Source organism: Schistocerca serialis, chromosome 4 (genome assembly GCF_023864345.2).
Source record: "Schistocerca serialis cubense isolate TAMUIC-IGC-003099 chromosome 4, iqSchSeri2.2, whole genome shotgun sequence".
NCBI classification, from domain to species: domain Eukaryota; kingdom Metazoa; phylum Arthropoda; class Insecta; order Orthoptera; family Acrididae; genus Schistocerca; species Schistocerca serialis.
In genome coordinates, this window is record NC_064641.1 from 20,708,148 (window position 1) to 20,731,158 (window position 23,011).

General features: G+C 40.5%; 1 protein-coding gene across 1 annotated transcript in view; it reads left to right on the plus strand.

Moving 5' to 3' along the window:
- The window catches only part of LOC126473680 (solute carrier family 22 member 7-like), an 80,819-nt gene extending 58,245 nt beyond the window's left edge, over positions 1–22,574 (plus strand). The window contains exons 4-5 of the mRNA XM_050100915.1: positions 4,623–4,791; positions 22,349–22,574. Coding sequence (XP_049956872.1) covers positions 4,623–4,791; positions 22,349–22,574 — 395 coding nt within the window. The remainder of the gene's footprint in view (positions 1–4,622; positions 4,792–22,348) is intronic.
- Positions 22,575–23,011: the final 437 nt, after the last annotated feature.

Consider the following 23,011-nt stretch of genomic DNA (forward strand, 5'->3'; position numbering starts at 1 on the left):
GGGATGAGAGGATATACTGAAGGGCAAGTTCCCATCTCCGGAGTTCTGACAGGTTGGTGTTAGTGGGAAGTATCCAGATAACCCGGACGGTGTAACACTGTACCAAGCTGTGCTGGCCGTGCACCACGGCATGTTTAGCCACAGGGTGATCCTCACTACCAACAAACACTGCCTGCCTGTGTTCATTCATGCGAATGGACAGTTTTTTTCTGGTCATTCCCACATAGAAAGCTTCACAGTGTAGGCAGGTCAGTTGGTAAATCATGTGGGTGCTTTCACACATGGCTCTGCTTTGATCGTGTACACCGTCCGGGTTACAGGACTGGAGTAGGTGGTGGTGGGAGGGTACATGGGACAGGTTTTACACCGGGGCTGTTACAAGGGTAGGAGCCAGAGGGTAGGGAAGGTGGTTTGGGGATTTCATAGGGATGAACTAACAGGTTACGAAGGTTAGGTGGACGGCGGAAAGACACTCTTGGTGGAGTGGGGAGGATTTCATGAAGGATGGATCTCATTTCAGGGCAGGATTTGAGGAAGTCGTATCCCTGCTGGAGAGCCACATTCAGAGTCTGATCCAGTCCCGGGAAGTATCCTGTCACAAGTGGGGCACTTTTGGGGTTCTTCTGTGGGAGGTCCTGGGTTTGAGGGGATGAGGAAGTGGCTCTGGTTATTTGCTTCTGTACCAGGTCGGGAGGGTAGTTGCGGGATGCGAAAGCTGTTATCAGGTTGTTGGTGTAATGGTTCAGGGATTCCGGACTGGAGCAGATTCGTTTGCCACGAAGACCTAGGCTGTAGGGAAGGGACCGTTTGATGTGGAATGGGTGGCAGCTGTCATAATGGAGGTACTGTTGCTTGTTGGTGGGTTTGATGTGGATGGATGTGTGAAGCTGGCCACTGTCCTACTCCAAATCCCATGCCACTTTCCTTGACATTGACCTCCATCTGTCCAACTAGGTCTTCGTGGTAAACGAATCTGCTCCAGTCCGGAATCCCTGAACCATTACACCAACAACCTGATAACAGCTTTCACATCCTGCAACTACCCTTCCGACCTGGTACAGAAGCAAATTACCAGAGCCACTTCCTCATCCCCTCAAACCCAGAGCCTCCCACAGAAAAACCCCAAAAGTGCTCCACTTGTGACAGGATACTTTCCGGGACTGGATCAGACTCTGAATGTGGCTCTCCAGCAAGGATACGACTTCCTCAAATCCTGCCCTGAAATGAGATCCATCCTTCATGAAATCCTCCCCACTCCACCAAGAGTGTCTTTCTGCCATCCACCTAACCTTCGTAACCTGTTAGTTCATCCCTATGAAATCCCCAAACCACCTTCCCTACCCTCTGGCTCCTGCCCTTGTAACCGCCCCTGGTGTAAAACCTGTCCCATGTACCCTCCCACCACCACCTACTCCAGTCCTGTAACCCGGACGGTGTACACGATCAAAGGCAGAGCCACGTGTGAAAGCACCCACATGATTTACCAACTGACCTGCCTACACTGTGAAGCTTTCTATGTGGGAATGACCAGCAACAAACTGTCCATTCACATGAATGAACACAAACAGACAGTGTTTGTTGGTAATGAGGATCACCATGTGGCTAAACATGCCTTGGTGCACGGCCAGCACATCTTGGCACAGTGTTACACTGTCCGGGTTATCTGGATACTTCCCACTAACACCAACCTGTCAGAACTCCGGAGATGGGAACTTGCCCTTCAGTATATCCTCTCATCCCGTTACCCACCAGGCCTCAACCTCCGCTAATTTCAAGTTGCTGCCGCTCATACCTCACCTGTCATTCAACAACATCTTTGCCTCTGTACTTCCGCCTCGACTGACATCTCTGCCCAAACTCTTTGCCTTACAAATATCTGCTTGTGTCTGTATATGTGTGGATGGATGTGTGTGTGTGTGCGAGTGTATACCTGTCCTTTTTTTCCCCCTAAGGTAAGTCTTTCCGCTCCCGGGATTGGAATGACTCCTTACCCTCTCCCTTAAAACCCACATCCTTTCGTCTTTCCCTCTCCTTCCCTCTTTCCTGATGAAGCAACCGTTGGTTGCGAAAGCTTGAATTTTGTGTGTGTGTTTGTGTTTACTTGTGTGTCTATCAATATACCAACGCTTTCATTTGGTAAGTTACATCATCTTTGTTTTTAGATATATTTTTAATGTATCTAATATATATATTTATTTATTTAATATATGAAAGGTGAAACGTTACCAAAAGTCTCAAAATGTTCTACTCCAATTTTTACTGACACTTTAATAAACTTTCAAACAGGTATACACTGTACATTACTCCAGTTTTAAATGACAGTGTACAGGTTTAGAAAGACGAATGTGAGAAATAAAATGCCACACTGTGCTGCAAAATTTGCAGTTTCGATTTATTTCTTGCAGTGCTTCAACTATGAAACAAGGGCATGTAAAACACTAGACAAATTGTTTCTCTTGTATTTATTCTCTGTCCTTACACATATTTTCAAACAAAAATGGTATACACAGTGATGTGCTGTTTGTTTCCTCCCTCACCACTGGTTTTACAGAAAACAAGAAAGTTGTATTTAAAGCTTACCAGCTTATGACTAGAATGCTACTGCAGAATCTAAATCATCCAAACCTTTGCAATCCTACCCATTCAGAGATTAAACTATGTGAAAACTACCATTGAAGCTACTTCCCTCACGGATCCAGAAGGGAGACAGAGGGAAGGGAGTAAATGGATATAGAAAGTAGGCAGAGGGAATGAGGAGGAGATGGACAAGGAAAGAGGGGACGAGGAGAGAGGCAGAGAGAAAAGGGGAGGGGGGATTTAATTATGTATATCCAATTCTCATATGTATTTAGCAGTTGTGAAGCGTTGCCGAGTTGATTAGTTTGTAACAATTATTGGAAATCCAAGTAGCCTATACTGTAGGTGTGTAGAACTGATCAACAAATAAACCAAAAAGAAGACGGAAGAATTGATATGGAGTTCAGTTGTGTTATTTTTTCTCTTAGTCAGTTTTCCTATTTATATATTATGTACATTTACTAAGTTTAGTACAATTCACTTCCAGCTGCTTGCATACCTTACAGCCTTGATTTTCTCTTGTGTTGTGATTCTTGAGTTTCTCCCAGCATATTTGATAATCAAAATATCCACGGGTGTGCTGCCGGTCTATAGTGTCCAACGGGCACAATATTTCGGCGATCATACATGTCGCCATCATCAGGTGAACTGATGGACTGAGCTCCTGTGAACGTGCAGGCACGGAGATCCGTGCGCTACGGCTGCTCAGAGGGAACTGGGTTCGGTCGTGGCGGCGGCCGATTTAAATACCCTCCGCCCTCGGCGCGCTCCCTCCGCCGGGTATTTAAATCGGCCGCCGCCGCGACCGAACCCAATTCCCTCTGAGCAGCCATAGCGCACGGATCTCTGTGCCGGCACGTTCACAGGAGCTCAGTCCGTCAGTTCACCTGATGATGGCGACATGTATGATTGCCGAAATATTGTGCTCGTTGGACACTATAGACCGGCAGCATGTCTGCATCAGCACTGTCCCTACGCCTGTCGCCGGCCACACTTCCCATGCGCCAAACATACTCATACAACTGACTAGGGCAGTTCCCTTTCCTGAAGCCATCCATCCAATTGGCTACAGCTTATTCTACATTATACATTTACATTTTAACATATCATATTTAAATAATCAAAGCTTGACCACTTTCACATTCTAAATAAAGTAACAATAATATCCATTACATAAGAAACATTAAATTCTTTTACATAAAACCAATATAATTTCCTTCTTAACTTTGAATGGCACGGCCAGTAGCCTTGCACCAATGTGCTTTCCGATAAATAAATACAGAACAAAAGTAACTATTACACATTAAGCTTTACAGTAAATATTCTGTTACCTAATGGTTCAGTACGGTGTCATGCTGTCATTGTTCAATGTGTTTTGTGTGGAGGAAATAATGATCTGATGCTTAACTGTAAATAATGATAATTCAAATTTGCTATATCTGTTAAACAAATAAAGTTACAGGGTTGATGTTTACACCATTTGTCATTTTAATGATGCGCTTCTATATGAAATGTTGATCATTAAGATTGACCAAAGCATTCAGTTTTTAGCATTCAGGTCTTTGTTACAAAACTTGTTGATTTCACTTTAACAGTAAATCCTAAACTATTATAGATACAATCAACGTTCAAGTTTTATTGGGATCACCATGAAATTTTATGGAGGATGGCAGATTAAAATTACTGTGGCTTAATTCCCTGCATTACTATAGAATCTTCAATAGATAATTTGCCAGTTTACATTACTTACATTATCCTCCAAGTTTTTGGAACATTATTAACAATCTTCTCTGGCTAATACTGTAGCAAACTGCTCATAAAGAGTGAACTAAACTTCATTTTTCACAACTACATCCATATTGCTGTGAATTCAATGCCAGCTCTGAGTCAGTTCGTCAATATACATTTTAAATGGGATTGGATCAGGACACAGCCTTGCCTTAGTCCTTTTGTTATGAGAAATTTCGAAGAAACTTTGACACAAAATCTGTAATGTTTGATACCTGGTACCTGAAATAATTTAATTTTGTTCTCACCTGTTTCAGGCCTGGAACTTACAGACATCAAGCACCGCTCTGTTATCAACCGCTACGCATCCTGTAGCATGGCCCTTGGAATGATGCTTGCTGGTCTGGTGTCTTGGGCACTGCCCAACTGGAACTATTTCATGTCATTTGCAGCCCTCAGTTGTTTTGCCCTGTTCTTCTTCTTCAGGTGATGCATATAAAATGAAAGGTGTGAAGGAGTACTTGTTTTTTAATACAATGATGATAAAAATGTGGGCAGTTTATGTGTGTGTCAGCGAATATTGTTTGGAAGCGGCAGTTCATCGGGAGACTGATTTTCAAGAGCAAAGAATGCATAACAATCTGACACAAAGCACAAAACCACATGAATGGCCAGTCACTTCAGAGACCTTTATCGTTGCTGTTCACAATACACTGGAATAGTACAATGGTTAAAAAGCAGCTGCATTATCGTGAACTTGGTATTACTGTTGCACTGTGATCAGAAACAATCTGAACAGCTGGTCAGGTTATTGCAGGTTAGGTTATGCCAAGAAATAACTGTTACAAATAAATAAATAAATAAAATAAACTGATAGGTTGAGCAATTTCTGAGTTAATTGTCATTGAAGTTAGACAATCAGACCATTATGTGCACAAATTCAAGTGGCCTGGTAGACACAGAGCCACCAAATGTGTGCTTCATTTGGTTTCCTAAAACTGAACAAGGCAGCAGTACAAACATTGGAAATGGGATGGTAGTAAGGATTGAACCTGAGCCAAAGGCTGAGCAATCTCATGCACTGTTATCTAAGCTATGAGAATAATGACACTAATTGCATCTGGTAGGCCACATGAATTTTCGTGCGCAATTGCCTAATTGGCTAACTTCAATGCTAATTTATTCAGAAACAATGTGACATATCGAATTTTTTTCTTAACAACTATTACTCAGTGCAGCCCACACTGCAAAACTCTCACAAACTTTTCAGACTTTCTTGCCACCACTAACTTGCTTAATACAATTCAAATGTCAACAAGAGTGGAGTTGAGTTCTGGAGTTGAATGAGAATACAAGAAATGGAGCGGATTCAAACTCACCCAGTAGTTCCATGAATCAGACGTCATGTAACAGCAGGATGAGCAACACAGCACAGTAGACAAAACTTGTATGACACATAGATAAACTCTTGATGTACGTTAATAAAAAACATCAACAAAAAATGCAATTATAAAACCCATAAGCAACATGCTAAAAACCCTCATAGGCTGCAAAATGCAAATTCTTAGTTTCAATAAAGGTGTGGGGGGACTCTGTTTATAATGAGGTTTAAATTAATTAATTAAACTTTAAAACTACATTTTGGTAATCTGAATGTATAAATCTGTGGGAAACAAAATCTTACGAAAAACCTGAAAACAATCACTAAACTCTCTCTCTCTCTCTCACACACACACACACACACACAAACATTTATAGTAAATCAGTGTTTGTGGTTTAGTTACTGCAGCAGATATTCTAACTAACATACTGTGTTACATCTAGCTGTTTCCTAAAAGAGGAGTAGCAGTATTTATTATCTGCATTGTAAAAGGAAGGAAGGAAGATTGGATTAACGTCACTTCGACATTGAAGTCATTTGAGACAAGCTCGAATTGTATCAAGGATGGGAAGCAAGTCAGCTGTGCCCTTTCAAAGATACCATCCAGACATTTGCCTTAAGCAGTTAAGGGAAATAATGGAAAACCTAAATCTAAATGGCCAGATGCTGGTTTGCATTTATTGTGAATTAACTGTTTTCAAGTTTGCTAACAACTGTAGGCAACCTCAAAACGTTTTAGATACTAGTAATTTTTAACACAAGTTTTTGTGTTGCCTTAAAAGAAATTTTGTTTTGGGTATTTGCTTCAATTCTTACAGGAAATTCGCACAAGTTTTTAGCTCAACAGATTAAAAGATAATCAGCAGACTTAATTTAAAGTTGTTTGTTCACTGCCAAAATGCAGCCCCACTGTGAATGCTGCTCTCAAACATGGGATGACTTGGCTGACATTCATAAACAGCTGGAAACCGCGCTGACTACTGTCAAATGATTGGCAGCTGCTGTGAATCATTGCGATGGAAGATCTCCCAAGATTTGTGTACCTGTGCTACCGGTACCAGAGCTACCTCAAGTACTATCCTTTCCTGTGGATCCTGTCTCCTCTGCAGAAAGCACAGGATCTGTCATTACTCATCCATTTGACCGAGAGTGGCCTGTCAACAGTAGATCTAGACATCCTGTGGAGGTTGGACGGGAACCATGGAGGACTCAGGGTGTTGTACTCATCCCTCTAGCCAATAAGTTTGAGGTGCTGTCTTTCACTGAAACTGAGTCAGTGGTACTCGCTTCACCTGTCTGGTGTCAAGAGCAGGCAAACATGAAAGGGTAAGGGGTCTATTAATCACTGGCAATTCAAATGTATGATGAATGATGGTGCTCCTTAAGGAAATGGTAGGAAGAGACAGGAAAGGACACCAAGTGCCTCAGTGTGTATGCCTGGGGGCCTCGTTCAATATGTTGAAGAGGCTATTGCAGCAGCCATTGAGGGAACAGGGTGCAACCAACTGCAGATTGTGACACACATTGCACAAATAATGCCTGTCGTCTGGACTCTGAGGTCATTCTTGGGTCATTGCAGCGACTGACTGAGGAGACAGAAGATCAGCCTTGCACATGGCGTTTCAATGAAGCTCACAATTTGCAGCATTGTCTCCAGAACTGATCATGGCCCTCTGGTTCTGACTTGAAGCAAATAACAGAAGCCGAGACTTCAGAGGTTATGTGGCAAGCTAGGCTGCAACATCCTGGACTTGCACCATGGGGTTGAGAATTGTAGGGTCCCCCTAAATGGGTCAGGTACCTGACTGTGTTTGGGCTGAATACAAGGGTTTTCTAGATTAGGCAACTCTCCATACAATACAGATGATGATAGCAGCAGGATTCATGGAAGTATCAGTGTAAGATCGAAAGAAATGCCTCCCACAGCTGAGAGTATTAAAATCCTAATGATAAACTGCCAAAGCATTCACAACAAAGTGCCTGTGTTTGAAGTGCTCTGGAACAGCTATGAAGCTCACTTAAACACTGGATACGGAAAGCTAGTTGAAATCTGAAATTGATAACAGTGAGATTTTTGGGGAATAATTAAGTGTATATTGAAAGAATAGGCAAATGGAAATGGAGGTGCTGTACTTGTCACAATAGACAAGAAACTGCAGTCCAGCAAGGTAGAAACTGAAACTGCATATGAGATTGTTTGGGCAAGGCTCAGTATTAGGGCTGGGCATAATATGATAACTACATCCTTCTATCACCCACAAAACTCGTTTCCTGATGTACTGAAAACTTTAGAGAAAACCTCAGTTCACTTCTACAGAAATTCCCCAATCATACTATAATCATCTACAGAGACTTTAATCATATAACAATTAACTAGGAAAATTATAGTTTTGTTAGTGGTGGTCGTGATGATACATCCTTCAAAACATTACTAAATGCCTTCTCTGAAAACTTCCTAGAACAGACAGTTAGGAACCCCACTCATGGGGAAATGTATTGGATCTACTAGCAACAAACAAACCTGACCTCCTTGAGGCTGTCCACATCAAAATTGGTATCAGTGACCATGACACAGTTGTGGCAACAATGATTACCAAAGTACGAAGGACAACTAAAGCAAGCAGAAAGATATATATGTTCAGTAAACATTATATTCCAATGAAGAACTTGGAAGTTTCAGCACAGGGCAGGAGCACATAGAGAAACTATGGCTCGAGTTTAAAAGACTAGTTTACTGTGCTCTAGATAGGTATGTACCCAGTGGAACAGTTCATAATGGGTGGGACCCTCCATGGTATACAGTCACTGTAAAGAAACTTCTAAAGAAACAGAGATTACTGCACAATATGTGTAAAACAAAGTGTAGGGCTATAGATAGAGACATGCTGAATGGAACATGTCTGGCTATTGGAACATGTCTGGCTATCAACATGACAAAGTGTGATGCCTACAATGACTACCATAGCAGAATATTATCAAATGATATTTCATAAAACTCAAAGAAATTCTGGTCATATGTGAAGGTTGTTAGTAGCACCAAAGTTAGTGTCCATTCCCTAGCGAATGAGACAGGAACTGGAATTGGGGGTAGCAAAGCAAAGGATGAAATGCTTCACTCCATTTTCAAAAGTTCCTTTAGAATTGCCCCAATTTAATCCACCACTGAAAAGATCAATGAAATAAGTGTGTTAGTTTCAGTGGTGTTGATAAAAAGCTGAAATTGTTAAAACTGAACAAAACTTCAGGCCCCAATGGAATCCCTGTCAGATTGTATACTGAATTTATGGTTGAGTTATCCCCTCTTCTAACTACAATCTGTCGTAGTTTTTGGAAAAAAGCACAGGTCACACCCGTCTACAAGAAGGGTAGTAGAAGTGATCCACAAAACTACCATCCAATATCTTTGATTAGATTAGATTAGATTAGATTCAGTTTTTGTTCAGTGTTTGTTCCATAGACCCAAAAAATGAGATGATGCTTGTGGGTGTGGAACATGTCAGAAAGTATAATATGAAAAATGTAAAACATTTGAATATAATACTACCCTGATCGTTTGTCCGGAGATTGTCACAATAGGTGAACAGTGAACTGGAACTGATAATATTTACAGAATTAATACATAGTCTGAATGAAACATTGTTATGCGCTTTTAATAAATTTATCATACACAAAATACCTAATCTTCACTGTTGTGACCAAGTGCTGTCAAAACTGAAATCTAACTGACATTTGGGTCAATGGAAGTGTCCAATTCCACCCATCTGCTTTGACGTGACACAAGGGTGTTGTGATATGTTACGTCATTACGGCGCGGAGTTTATGAGTTTGTTGTGTTTGTAGATGTTGTCTTGTAGTGTTTGCTGGTGCCCTCTGGTGGTGTGTGTGTATGTGCTGAGTGTAATGTATTGTATTGGGTTCATTTAAGCTTTGGTGTTGGATGTGTGAACTCATTAGCAGTGTTTGTAGTTCAGGACATAAGGTTTAGAAGTTTTTTCTGTGAGTTATCAATAATTTTTTGATTATGTGTTTGGTGTTTCCGTTAATGTTATTGGTTTACTGTTTGTCGTGTGGTAAGACAATTTATTTATTGTGTGGCTTCTGTTGTTGGGTACAGATATGATGAAATACACAATGCCATGTTACGATCGGACATGGGGGAGGACATGTTGTCTGTTATTAAACTCCTGCAGTTATTTGGACTAATTGTTGAGATTGTGAAGTGTAGTATTTGTCCCAAGAACATTAGGTTAACCAGAATTCCAACATCTTGGACCAGGGACAGGTACATGTGGCAGTTTTTGTGTGTGTGTGTGTGTGTGTGTGTGTGTGTGTGTGTGTGTGTGTGTGTGTGTGTGTGTGTGTGTATGAGGGAGTGGGGGTGGGGGTGGGGGGGTTGACCTAGTTTGCACTGCCAGAATTTGTTGGTAGTAACTATTTTTTGTGTCTATTCTACTCGAGTTGTGATGTTTTGTGTATTTACAGTGTATTCATTGTGTTTTAATTTATGTAGGAATGTTTAATTATTGGGTTTTTGAGGTCCTGTGGTTTCCGTTTTATTTTTTTGTAGTTGTAGGTGTTGGTTTTCTAGTATTAATAGTTTTTGTTGACCTATGTAGGTCAGGGGAAATGACGAATTCCAATTTTCGTAGTTGTAGCCATTGGTGTTTTGGTATTGTCAGCTATGGTTGACCTAAATAGGTCAAGGGAAATGACCGATTCCAATTTTTGTAGCTGTAGGTATCGACAGTTGCGGTTGAGCTATATAGGTCAAGGGAAATGTCCAATACCAGTAGATTTTATTGGTGTAGCGGAATGTTGTAATTTTTTCCATCATTTTGTGTGTTTTGGGATCTTAGTGTGCTTTTTTACTGTTATATTTCATTTGTCCCCACCCTAAAACCCCCCATGTCTTATTTACATGTATTTTCGTATTTGTTGCCCTGTTTATGTAATGACGTCATAAGCGCCACATTGGAGACTCTTAGAATGGCCATTTCTGCCATATTGGTGATGTCATGGGTCAAAGCAGATGGGTGGAATCGGACACTTCTGTAATTCCCATGACAACCAATATGAAATATTCACAAGTCAGTAAACCATATCAGTCCTGATGCAGTAAGGATGGGTACTCAGCTGTCCCAAAATAAATATTGTTGCTCACAACAAGCATGGTGTCATAGTTCAAATTGACCAGTTGAAAAACTGATATATTAAAAGTGCATTTACCTACAATGAAAAGAGCAAAACAAGAAAAGGTAAAACCCCCAACTAGCAACAGTGACAGCCCATGGTTAAGAAAACTCACTTCAGACTACTTCAGTTGCAGTTGCCCTCAACAGAAAATTATTTGTAGGAAATGAATGTTTAGTAAACAAAGGCTACAAAGTGCATATATCTTAAGAGATATGAACACTTTTCCATCTTCGATATTATGAAACACATCTCTTCTACTGCCAGCAGTTCTTTGCTTTTCACACCCTGGCAGGAGCTAGTATGGACTAAAACAAGGAAAAAATGTCAAATAAATATAGACTAAAATATATACCTTAAGAGCTATGAGTATTTGTTCAGTAGAAGCAATGTGCTGCACACTAGTGAAGATGAACAAACACTCATACCTCTTACAGCATGCACACCTTGTATAACTGAAGACATTGGCTGTAAATAATGGTAGGCAACATTTTGGTTGCTTGAGGAAATCACACAGAAAAGATTCAAGATTTTCCCACAAGTAGGTACAAGTGTAATATTTTTTCAGATACGTCATTGTTTCACATATATCTACTATAACTACATATTTTTAAAAGGATAAATTCTACCTACAAATCCATTGTTAAAATTTCGTCAATGGGTACTTAAAAATGTTTACTTGCAAACCGAATGCACTTTACATCAGTTGTCATTAACTTACCACTGTTTATACACCAGCCAAGTTAACGAAACATTACAGTTGAACCTCTCCAAAATACAAACTTAAAAGATCACTTTCCAGACAACACTTCTTGACTGTAAACTATCTTGGAGGTATCCATTTTGCGTATCATAACAATCCAGCTGCCAGAAATTCCGGACTTGCTATCTTTATCCCACATTCGAAACACTTTCTAGAGCATTAGTATGTTGATCCTATACAGGGTGTCCCAGCTATCTTGTCCACCCAAAATATCTCTGGAACAATAACAGCTATTGGAAAACGACTTTCACCGGTATCAATGTAGGGCTGGGGCCCATGAATGTAAATATTTGGAAACATTCTAAAACGAAAGCATATGTGTTTTTTAACACAAACTTATGTTTTTTTAAATGGACCTCCTATATTTTTTCTTCAGCAATCCATAGCATGACAAAGCACATACACAATGGTGTTGATTGCATCGCAATATTCCCATTACATCCCGAGATATTAAGACGCAAAGTTGACGCTTGAAACACCCGACATGCACTGCTAGCGCACGTCCTGAGGCTCAGGCGTGAACCCCACGCTGCCCATAATTGCGATGTGATTGACATACGTAATCACACTTCCATACTTATCAAGAGGTCCGAAAAAAATAATACGGTCTGCTGCCATCCTGCATTAACGTCGTACATTCCAGCAGGTATTTATCCCATAGGCTAGGGGTGATGCGGTTCTGTAACATATCTGTGTACCGCAACGTTAGTCACAAAGTTAACTTCGCTTATCGTTAATCCGTTACTAAAAAGGTAATGCCGTTCAACGTTAAAACTTTACTTTACTGTAGATCTAGCGCAAGTGACAGTTAACCATTCACTCGTAATAGTAAAATTCATGTTGATGGTTTTAGTGAAACGAGCAAGTGGACTAAAAGTTTAAAATTCATGTTGATGGTTTTAGTGAAATGAGCAAGTGGACTAAAAGTTTTATCATTGTTTAGGTAAAAATGTTTTGATTTGGGAAGTCCAGGTAGGCATAGAAGATGAATGTAAACATGTTTAACCAATTAGTTTTATTATCACATAATTATCAATGTTATGTTTATCTAATGCGTTAAATGACAAATTGTTGCAAACAAATGTTTCTTAACATCACTGGGTAAAATGGCCCTTTGTAGAAACTTCCACTGTGATACTAGCACTACATACTAAACATAGCATTCACATCTCATGCTCAAAGTGATGCCCATTGGCTTGCATACATAGGGTCACTCTGCGGATGAAGGATGCCCTACTTCGTGCTACTGTTTCCTCCTTGATGGCTGTACAAGCATCAATAATGCGTTGCTTCAAGTCCTCTGGTGTTGTTGGTTCATGTTGGTAAACAGCATCCTTCACTGCTCCCCAAAGAAAATAATCCAGCTGTCTAAGATCCGGAGATAGGGCAGGCCACCTAACTGGGCCACCTCGTCCAATCCACCTACCAGGGAACTTACGGTTCAGAAATCGTCGTGCTCGTAAAGCGTTATGTGCAGGGCATCCGTCATGCTGATACCACATGACCATTCTCCGGTTCAGAGGTACGGTGTCCAAGAGAACAGGAAGATTGTGTCGTATAAATCTGGAGTATTGTCTGCCATTTTGGATGCCATTTATAAAGAAAGGTCCGATAATGGTATCTCCAATAATCCCACACCAAACATTAACTTTCCACAGACGTTGATGCTCTAACTGACGGAGCCATTTTGGATTGTCTGCGGACCAATAATGCATATTCCTTATATTGACAATTCCTTTGTTGGAGAATGATGCCTCGTCGGTAAAGAGAAACTCTGCAAAAAAATTTGGATTCGTCAGAAGTTTTTGCTGAGCCCACCGACAAAATGTTACCCTATTGTGGAAGTCATTTCCATGAAGATCCTGGTCTATCTTTGGTGTGACGTCATAAGCGCGTGACTGCGTGTGAGATCGCTCTCTAAGTTTTCATCTATTTTTAGGTTTCAGATATATATTTTAACTGTTTTTGTGATAATATTTACTATATAAGTGACTTATTAGTGGTTTCTTCATTCACCTCTGCATTTCTTGTGTTGTGGCCTGATATTTGTGAGTGTTTCGTATCGAGCAACTTAACCTCTTACCCGTGTTTACATTCCGCGCTGACCAGTTGCAGCTGTAGCGGCGCATCGAAAGCTAAGTACTAATTAATTGTTTGTGTATAGTAGTTTATTTAGGAACTTTAGTAGTCTTCAACCGGTGTTCTTGGTGTTTTCCGGTGAAATAACTTCAGAAGAAATTTTTGCGAACTGCTTTCAGTTTCGTTACTGTCATTAGACGTTTGATTTTCTTTCTGTGTTAGTATTTTGTTATATTCTCCTTTGTTGTTGATTAATACTGTCAATAATAGTAGTTACTTCCCTTGTAGAGCAAGTTTGTCATTATTGTAGTCAGTTTTTAACATCTTATTGTAGTAGCGGAACTTAGTTAAAGTTGTTTTCTTGTTTCAATAATTGTAAAATTTTACCATGAGTGAGAAGTGTGGGCTTTGCCGTAGGTTCGTGAGTAGTGGATTGCGGTGTGAGACTTGTTCGAAGTATTTTCACTGGGGGGAATGCAGTGGGGAAGCCAGTGGGCATTCTGGTGAGATCCTCTCCTGGAACTGCAGGTTATGTAGCAAGAGTAAGTTGATAGAGGAGCAGGAGCGTAAGATCTGTGCCCTTCAGGTGCAGTTGAAAAACGAACAGGAGGAGCTAGATAGGATGAGGAGGGAGAAGGGGGTTGGGGAATGGGAGCTGGCTGTTGGCAAGAGATCTGCTAGGAGAAGGAGATTTTCAGATAGTTTTACTATTGGTGTTTGTAATAGATATGACCAACTGTCAGAGTCTAGTGGAGAGGAATCTCTAGTAGCTGTAGATGTAGGAAGTATGCAGCAGACCTCAGCAGTTACGGTGGCTAGGACAGTTGCAAAGTCTAAGAGAAAGAAGAAGGTTCTGCTGTTAGGTAGTTCTCATGGTAGAGGTGTAGGCCAGCAGTTGCAGGAAGTTTTGGGGAGTGAGTACCAGGTCACCAGCATTGTGAAGCCTAATGCAGGATTGGCTCAGGTGACTTTTAACATAGGGGGGTTATGTAGGGATTTTACTAAAGAGGATCAGGTAGTGATTGTGGGTGGGGCTGGTAATAGTATTGATAGGGGTGGGGAGTATGACATAGATGGTGACCTGGAAAAGATAGCCACTCAGACTGGCAACACGAATGTGCATTTCGTGGAACTGTTTCAGCGTCACGATCGACCTCATCTTAATACAGCCGTCAGGCGTAATAACATGAGACTTGGGGGTGCGCTGATGACAGAAGGCATGAGTCACATTTCAGTGGTGTCGGTGGAGTCTATCAGTAGGACGGGTTTCACTAGACATGGCCTGCACCTCAACAGGTATGGGAAGGGGAGGTTGGCAAAACTTATAGGTGACAGCATAGGTGGGGGTGGTGGGATCACTCATGGGAAAATTCCGGTAGTTGTGGGTGTTAGAGCTGTACCTTTTTTAGATTGAAGTCAGCTGATAGGTATTCCTGCTTAAGGGAAGTCTCTCTAACAAAGAAACCACTCTCTACAAAGCTTGGGTATCCGATTAATGAGGGAATTAGTATATTTCATCAAAATATACAAGGTATTAGAGATAAAGTTAGTGAACTGCTTATAGATGTTGACTCTGAAATTATTGGTATATCTGAACACTTCTTAAATAAGGAGATAATTCAGAGGCTTCCTTTACCAGGATACAGGTTGGCTGGCAGCTTTTCTAGGAGCTCTTTGCGGTGTGGGGGAGTAGCCATGTATGTGAAAAACGGTATCCCATTTGAGTCAATTGATGTTTCAAAGTACTGCACTGAAAAGGTGTTTGAATGTTGTGCAGGTGTGGTTAAATTTAGTGGAGCTAAACTTCTTACTGTTGTTATTTATAGATCCCCAGACTCCGATTTCACAACATTTTTGCTAAAGCTAGAGGAGGTTCTTGGTTCACTTTATAGGAAATACAAAAAGTTAGTTATATGTGGTGACTTCAATATTAATTGTATAAGTGATTGTGCAAGGAAAAGGATGCTGGTAGACCTCCTTAATTCATATAATCTTATGCAAACCGTATTCTTTCCAACGAGAGTGCAAGGGAACAGTAGAACAACCATAGACAATATTTTTGTTCATTCGTCATTATTAGAAGGGCATTCTGTTAGCAAAAAGGTGAATGGCCTTTCAGATCATGATGCACAAATTTTAAGTCTAAAAGTTTTTTGTGCTGCAACACATGTTAAATATAGTTACCAACGTTTTAGGAAAGCTGATCCAGTTGCTGTACAGACTTTTGTAAACCTTATCAAGGAACAAGAGTGGCAAGATGTTTATAGTGCTGATACAGTAGACGATAAATATAATGCTTTCCTCAAGACTTTTCTCGTGCTCTTTGAAAGTTGCTTTCCGTTAGAACGTTCAAAACAGGGTACTAGCACAAACAGGCAGCCTGGGTGGCTGACTAAAGGGATAAGAATATCTTGTAGAACAAAGTGGCAATTATATCAAAACGTTAGAAGCAGTCAAAATCTAAATGCAGCAGCCCATTACAAACAGTATTGTAAGGTGCTTAAAAAAGTTATTAGGAAGGCAAAAAGTATGTGGTATGCACATAGAATAGCTAAGTCTCAGGATAAAATTAAAACCATATGGTCAGTCGTAAAGGAAGTGGCTGGTCTGCAGAGACAGGTCGAGAATATAGAATCAGTGCGTAGTGGGGATGTCCGTGTTACTGATAAGTCGCATATATGTACAGTACTTAATAATCACTTTCTGAATATAGCAGGTGAACTAAATAGAAACCTAGTCCCAACAGGGAATCATATAGCGCTCTTAGAAAAAAGTGTTCCGAGACTGTTACCTGAAATGCTCCTCCATGATACTGACAAGAGGGAGATTGAGTTAATAATTAAATCACTAAAGACCAAGAACTCTCATGGATATGACGGGGTATCTAGCAGAATACTGAAGTATTGTTCCACGTATGTTAGCTCAGTACTTAGCCATATCTGTAACTTTTCCTTTAGGAGTGGTCGGTTTCCTGACCGATTAAAGTACTCGGTAGTGAAGCCACTTTATAAAAAGGGAGACAGGGATAATGTTGACAATTATAGACCTATTTCTATGCCATCAGTGTTTGCTAAAGTTATTGAGAGGGTTGTATATACAAGGTTACTGCAGCATTTAAATTCACATAATTTGCTGTCAAATGTACAGTTTGGTTTTAGAAACGGTTTAACAACTGAAAATGCTATAGTCTCTTTTCTCTGTGAGGTTTTGGACGGATTAAATAAAAGGTTGCGAACGTTAGGTGTTTTCTTTGATTTAACGAAGGCTTTTGACTGTGTTGACCACAAAATATTACTGCAGAAGTTGGAACATTATGGAGTAAGGGGAGTAGCTTACAATTGGTTCGCCTCCTACTTTAAGAACAGAAAGCAGAAGGTAATCCTCCGCAATATTGAGAGTGGTAATGATGTTCAGTCCCAATGGGGCACTGTTAAATGGGGCGTTCCCCAAGGGTCGGTGCTGGGGCCACTGCTGTTCCTTATTTATGTAAATGATATGCCTTCTAGTATTACAGGTGATTCAAAAATATTTCTGTTTGCTGATGACACCACCTTGGTAGTGAAGGATCTTGTGTGTAATATTGAAACATTATCAAATAATGTAGTTCATGATATAAGTTCGTGGCTTGTGGAAAATAATTTGATGCTAAATCACAGTAAGACTCAGTTTTTACAGTTTCTAACCCACAATTCAACAAGAACTGACATTTTAATCAGACAGGATGGGCATGTTATAAGCGAGACGGAACAGTTCAAGTTCCTAGGCGTACAGATAGATAGTAAGCTGTTGTGGAAAGCCCATGTTCAGGATCTTGTTCAGAAACTAAATGCCGCTTTATTTACCATTAGAACAGTATCTGAAATAAGTGACATTTCAACACGAAAAGTAGTATACTTCGCATATTTTCATACGCTTATGTCATATGGTATTATTTTTTGGGGTAATTCTTCTGATTCAAAAAGGGTATTTTTGGCTCAAAAACAGGCTGTTCGAGCTATGTATGGTGTAAGTTCGAAAACCTCTTATCGACCCCTATTCAATAGTCTGGGAATTTTGACATTGCCCTCACAGTATGTATTTTCTTTAATGTCGTTTGTGGTTAGCAATATTAGCTTATTCCCAAGAGTTAGCAGCTTTCACTCAGTTAATACTCGGCAGAAATCAAATCTGCATGTGGAATGCACTTCCTTGACTCTTGTGCAGAAAGGAGTGCAGTATTCTGCTGCATCCATTTTCAATAAGCTACCACAAGAACTCAAAAATCTTAGCAGTAGCCCAAACACTTTTAAGTCTAAACTGAAGAGTTTCCTCATGGTTCACTCCTTCCATTCTGTCGAGGAGCTCCTGGAAGAGATACAAAATTAAGCAAATTCCAGTGTACATTTTTGATTTTCTTTATTTAAACTAACGACTTGTCGCCTGAATATGTTTCTTATATTTCATTTTATCTGTTTCTACAATCGTGTTATAATTTCATGTATTGACTCGTTCCATGACCATGGAGACTTCTCCTAAATGTGGTCCCACGGAACAATAAATAAATAAATAAATAAATAAATGAACATGGTAAGGATGAAATTTATGATGTTTAAGAATACGCTATGCACTTGATTTTGACACATCAACTTCACGTTCAATTTGACGTGTGCTGATTTGAGGATTCACAGCTATGGTAGCGAGCACAGCAACTTCAGCACGTTCATCTGTGCGTGTTCTAGGGCGATGTCGAGGTCTTGGATTTAAGCTTCCCGTTTCATGTAGACGAGATGTGAGACGACCAAACACCCGGCGTGAAGGCGATGGCTTGTCAGGGAATCGTCTTCTGTACAGTCGTTCTGCCTGAACAGCATTTCGTCCACCTACAACAGGGTACAGTACAGGTGTGTAGAGTAGGGTAGAAAACAGACATATTAACTTAATAATCATAATGTTCGCTAACAGTACTATCAACAAACAAGCAATCTCATAACGTATTTCCCGTCAATGTACTTTCTCCATAGATCAGCAGCATTTCTACCATATCTTCATGTGTGTACATTATACTGTACAGTATAAGTTTCACAACACAACATTTATTCACAACGTGTACTACCTCCGTGCCGTCACTAGATTACTCTGATGCACGACTGCACTGGCAAGCGGTGTACTGCACGCCAAAGCAACAACAAATGGGATGCTCGGAGGGTAGTGGAGTACAGGAGTTTGCATGGGTCGCAAATCATAAACAAGGCGAAGTAGTAACTGTGGCAGTAGTGGGAACTACGTTGGACACTTGACTAGGTAGAGCCAGGCCCTGCGCGACAGGCACAATGGGTCATATAACGCATTAGATAAACCTTATTTTGGGTGTGCAGGATAAATAAGACAACCTGATGGGTGTACACTGCTCGGTAATGGTTCATACTGTGTACGTAGATACGTAAAACGTGCAAGAGGGAAACCATTATGTGCTTATGAGAGTTGATGGCAGCAGACCGCATTATTCGTTTCGGACCTCTTGATAAATATGGAAGTGTGATTACACATGTCAATCACATCGCGATTACGGGCAGCATGGGGTTCACGCCTGAGCCTCAGGACGTGTGTTAGCAGCGCATGTCGGGTGTCTCAAGCGTCAACTTCGCGTCTCAATATCTCGGGATGTAATGGGAATATTGCGATGCAATCAACACCATTGTGTATGTGCTTTGTCATGCTATGGATTGCTGAAGAAAAAAATATAGGAGTTCCATTTAAAAAAACATAAGTTTGTGTTAAAAAACACATATGCTTTCGTTTTAGAATCTTTCCAAATATGTACATTCATGTGATACCGGTGAAAGTCGTTTTCCAATGGCTGTTATTGTTCCAGAGATATTTTGGGTGGACAAGATAGCTGGGACACCCTGTATATTTTCACACATAAACATCTATCTGTCCCTGTATATTCTACAGGGAGGTTGTAATTAAACTCCTGCTACTTAAGTCAGTATAAACAGAACCTATTTAAGATTGATGTTCAGACTGTGCGCTGCAGAATTTGTGTTGTTAGTAGTGTTCATGTTATACAACTTGCCATTAGGCACCAGTACTGATACGACAATATAGTGTTGAAACACAAGTACTGTGCATTAAAGCTGAAGGTAGTCAACACAGGTCTGGACAAGATGTGCAGGGCTTTACTCGCAAAGCAGTTTTATTAAAACACCAGTAATGGGCTGCTGCTGTTCATGAGTATGGATACATTACAGGAATACAGAGACATCCTCTTTTCACACCAGTGTTGAAAAACAGGATTTGGAAGTTTGAATTAACTAGCAATTTTGGAATTGCTCCTTATTCAAGGCCGACAGCTAATTGTTCCACAAATTGTTGAGAAAGCTATTGTTGCTTGAGAGAATACTGGATGCAGTGTACAGTCTTCAAGCAATGCATGAGCTGTGTCATGACAACTAAACATACCATTGTCCACTGTTCAAAAAGTGCTGTGAATAGTTGTGAAATGGCATCTCTAGTATGATTCCAGGCTGACTTGCATGCAAATGGTCATCACATTGAGCAACATTTGAACCTGGAAAAAAAACTGGAGAAAAATGAAATAATGCCAGGCCATTTAAAATTAAGTTTACTTGAAATAAAGAAACAATTGAAATAGAATACTACTTTTGTTTTAAAAAGTCAAAACAAATTTCACTTTTCATCTCTGTTAAATTAAATTTCACTCAATGTTCATTTTTTAAATTTATACTGGAAATCATATAAACAAGATGTTTTGTAATACCACTGTTCTTTTGTCTTCCTAATCTCAATGTATCATTCAACGCTGAGGGGTACTTAATCAGTTCTTCAGAGGGACAGAGAGAAAATTAGCTCATATATAATGGGATGCATCGTAGCTCCAATGCTTGGTGTGTGTGTGTGTGTGTGTGTGTGTGTGTGTGTGTGTGTGTGTGTGTGTGTGTGTGCGCGCGCGCGCGTGTGTGTGTGCGTGCGTGCTTTGGCCAATGATGAGATATGAACAAATAGTGTGACATTAGTTTTGTTACTATAAACTCACTTGGTTTGCATTGATACAAAACAGCGACATTGCAAATATTTTCCTTGAGTGTGACATTTTAGTGCAAGCAATTATGATATCTGACAAAAGAAGTGGAGCACCCAGAAGACATGGAGGGATGTCAATGTTATTTCGGAGATGTGCACACCATCTGCTGATATTTAAATTATTAGACTTTCAATTCTGTGTGAGATGTAGAACGGCCACAAGAATGCACTAGTGTTCATGTTTAGCATTGTTACCATGCCTGGTAGGGTTAAAAGGCATGTCAGATGTTCGATGATCACTGTGAAAGACACAGAGATTTGACATACTAGAGTTAAACAGCGTTATCAGTATCTGACAGAGTTAGAAACTCCTCCATTGTGGGGCTCCATTTGGGTGGCTGGACAAATCCTTGTAATTTCCAGATTTGTGGGGCATTCAGACGTGACAATGGCTTGATACTGGATTGCATGGAAATGTGAGGGCAAGCATACTTGTCATCAAGGTTCACATCTGACCACTCCAGGGGAGGACCACCATGTTGTGCTCCAATCACACTGTAAATCCTTCACAACTGCACATCCCATCCAAGAGCAATATTCTGTGTCATTTTGCACAATTTTTTGGAGACTACCAGCAGCCAGAATAGGGAATTACTATCCCATAGACAGGCTGTCATTAACACAACAACACAGATGGCTGCCTTTGAAGTGTTGCTGTGATCAGTAATCACGGTCAACTGATGAATAGTGTTATGTTGCATTGAGTGATGAAACACAGTTCTGCACTGTCCTAGATAACCATAATCAGTGAGTAATGCAGTGACATGGGGAGAGGTACCATCCTTTTAGTGTTTTGAAGATGCATAGCAGTGTTCCCGCTGGTGCCGTGTCGAGGAGATCCACAGTGCATGACTTCAGGTCACAGTTGGTACTGACTGAAGGAACTCTGATGATACATCCACATGTTATGGACATCCTGTAACCCTATGTTTTACCTCACATGTGGCAGCATTGTGCTGCCATGTTTCAACAGGACAGTCTTCTACAACACATGGCTCATGTCTCTATGAACTGTCTGTGTGGTGTAGAAGTACTCTTGCGGTCAGCAAGACCCTAGATCTGTCGCTAATAAAATGTATGTGGGACCAGCTATCCTTCTCCATCCTAGTGTCAGTATCGATGATATCAAGAATGTGTTGCAACAGTTGTGTCTCAGCCTGCATGAAAAGAGGATAAAACAGATTTATGACACACTTTCCAACCAAATAATTGCATGCGTCCAGGCCAGCGGGGATATCACATCAGACTGTAAGTTGGCTCTTACCGCCAAGTTCTTTGTAAATGTGACTTGATTTGGTAATCACTAAAATAACATCACATACTCTTTCAATTTGTAAAGTTTCATTTCGTTTCCTCATTCCCTTTTGTGTGCCACACATTTTTTTTGTCAGGCAGTGTACATCCCCAAATGTATGGATTATGTAACTTTTCATTCTGACTCCTCTTTATACTTATCTGACACCTACAGCATTGTTGTAAGACTGGTTTAAGAATAAACAAATTACTAGCAGTAATTACAGGAGACTTGTACTTTCTTTCTGGTGCAGATGGTTTCCACAGTCTCCGCGCTGGCTGGCATGCAGGGGTCGCGAGCAGGAGGCACTGGCAGTGTTGCGTGACATCGCGACCACCAACGGCTCCACTGTGCCTGCATTTGCCTTGCAGGTTATCCAGACCGTGGGCAACAACAAGGCAGACAGAACAGGCTTCCTGAGTATATTCTCCAGCTGGAACGTCTTTAAGAACACCGTGATCCTCATCATCGCCAGGTGACTTACTCGAGAACGGGCTGCCTCTTGTTTGTTCTGCTAGAAGCAAGCATGTTACTCTCGGTAATCCTTGTAAATCTCTTCAAGTTGGTGCTACAAGGGAGAGTCTGATTGTCATGAAAACCATAAAATCTTAACTTTTTCCAGTATATTCTGCATAAAAATGATTGTGAAATGCAGTGCTATAAAATTTTTATCAAATACTGTTAAACCATTTAAACTCGATGATGTCGTATTTTTTCTCAAATTTCTTACCCTCTCTTTATTGTTTATTCAAATCATCTCATCTGCACTGTTAGACCACAGAAAGAAATTCTCAGTGAATGTCAAAATTTTAAAGCCTTTTCCCTGGCAAGTGCAGGGCTAACCCAAGACAGGGCGTGCAGTGTCACAATGAGAATATAACTATGAAGAAAACCCATTGTAGCAAACAGTGAGGAA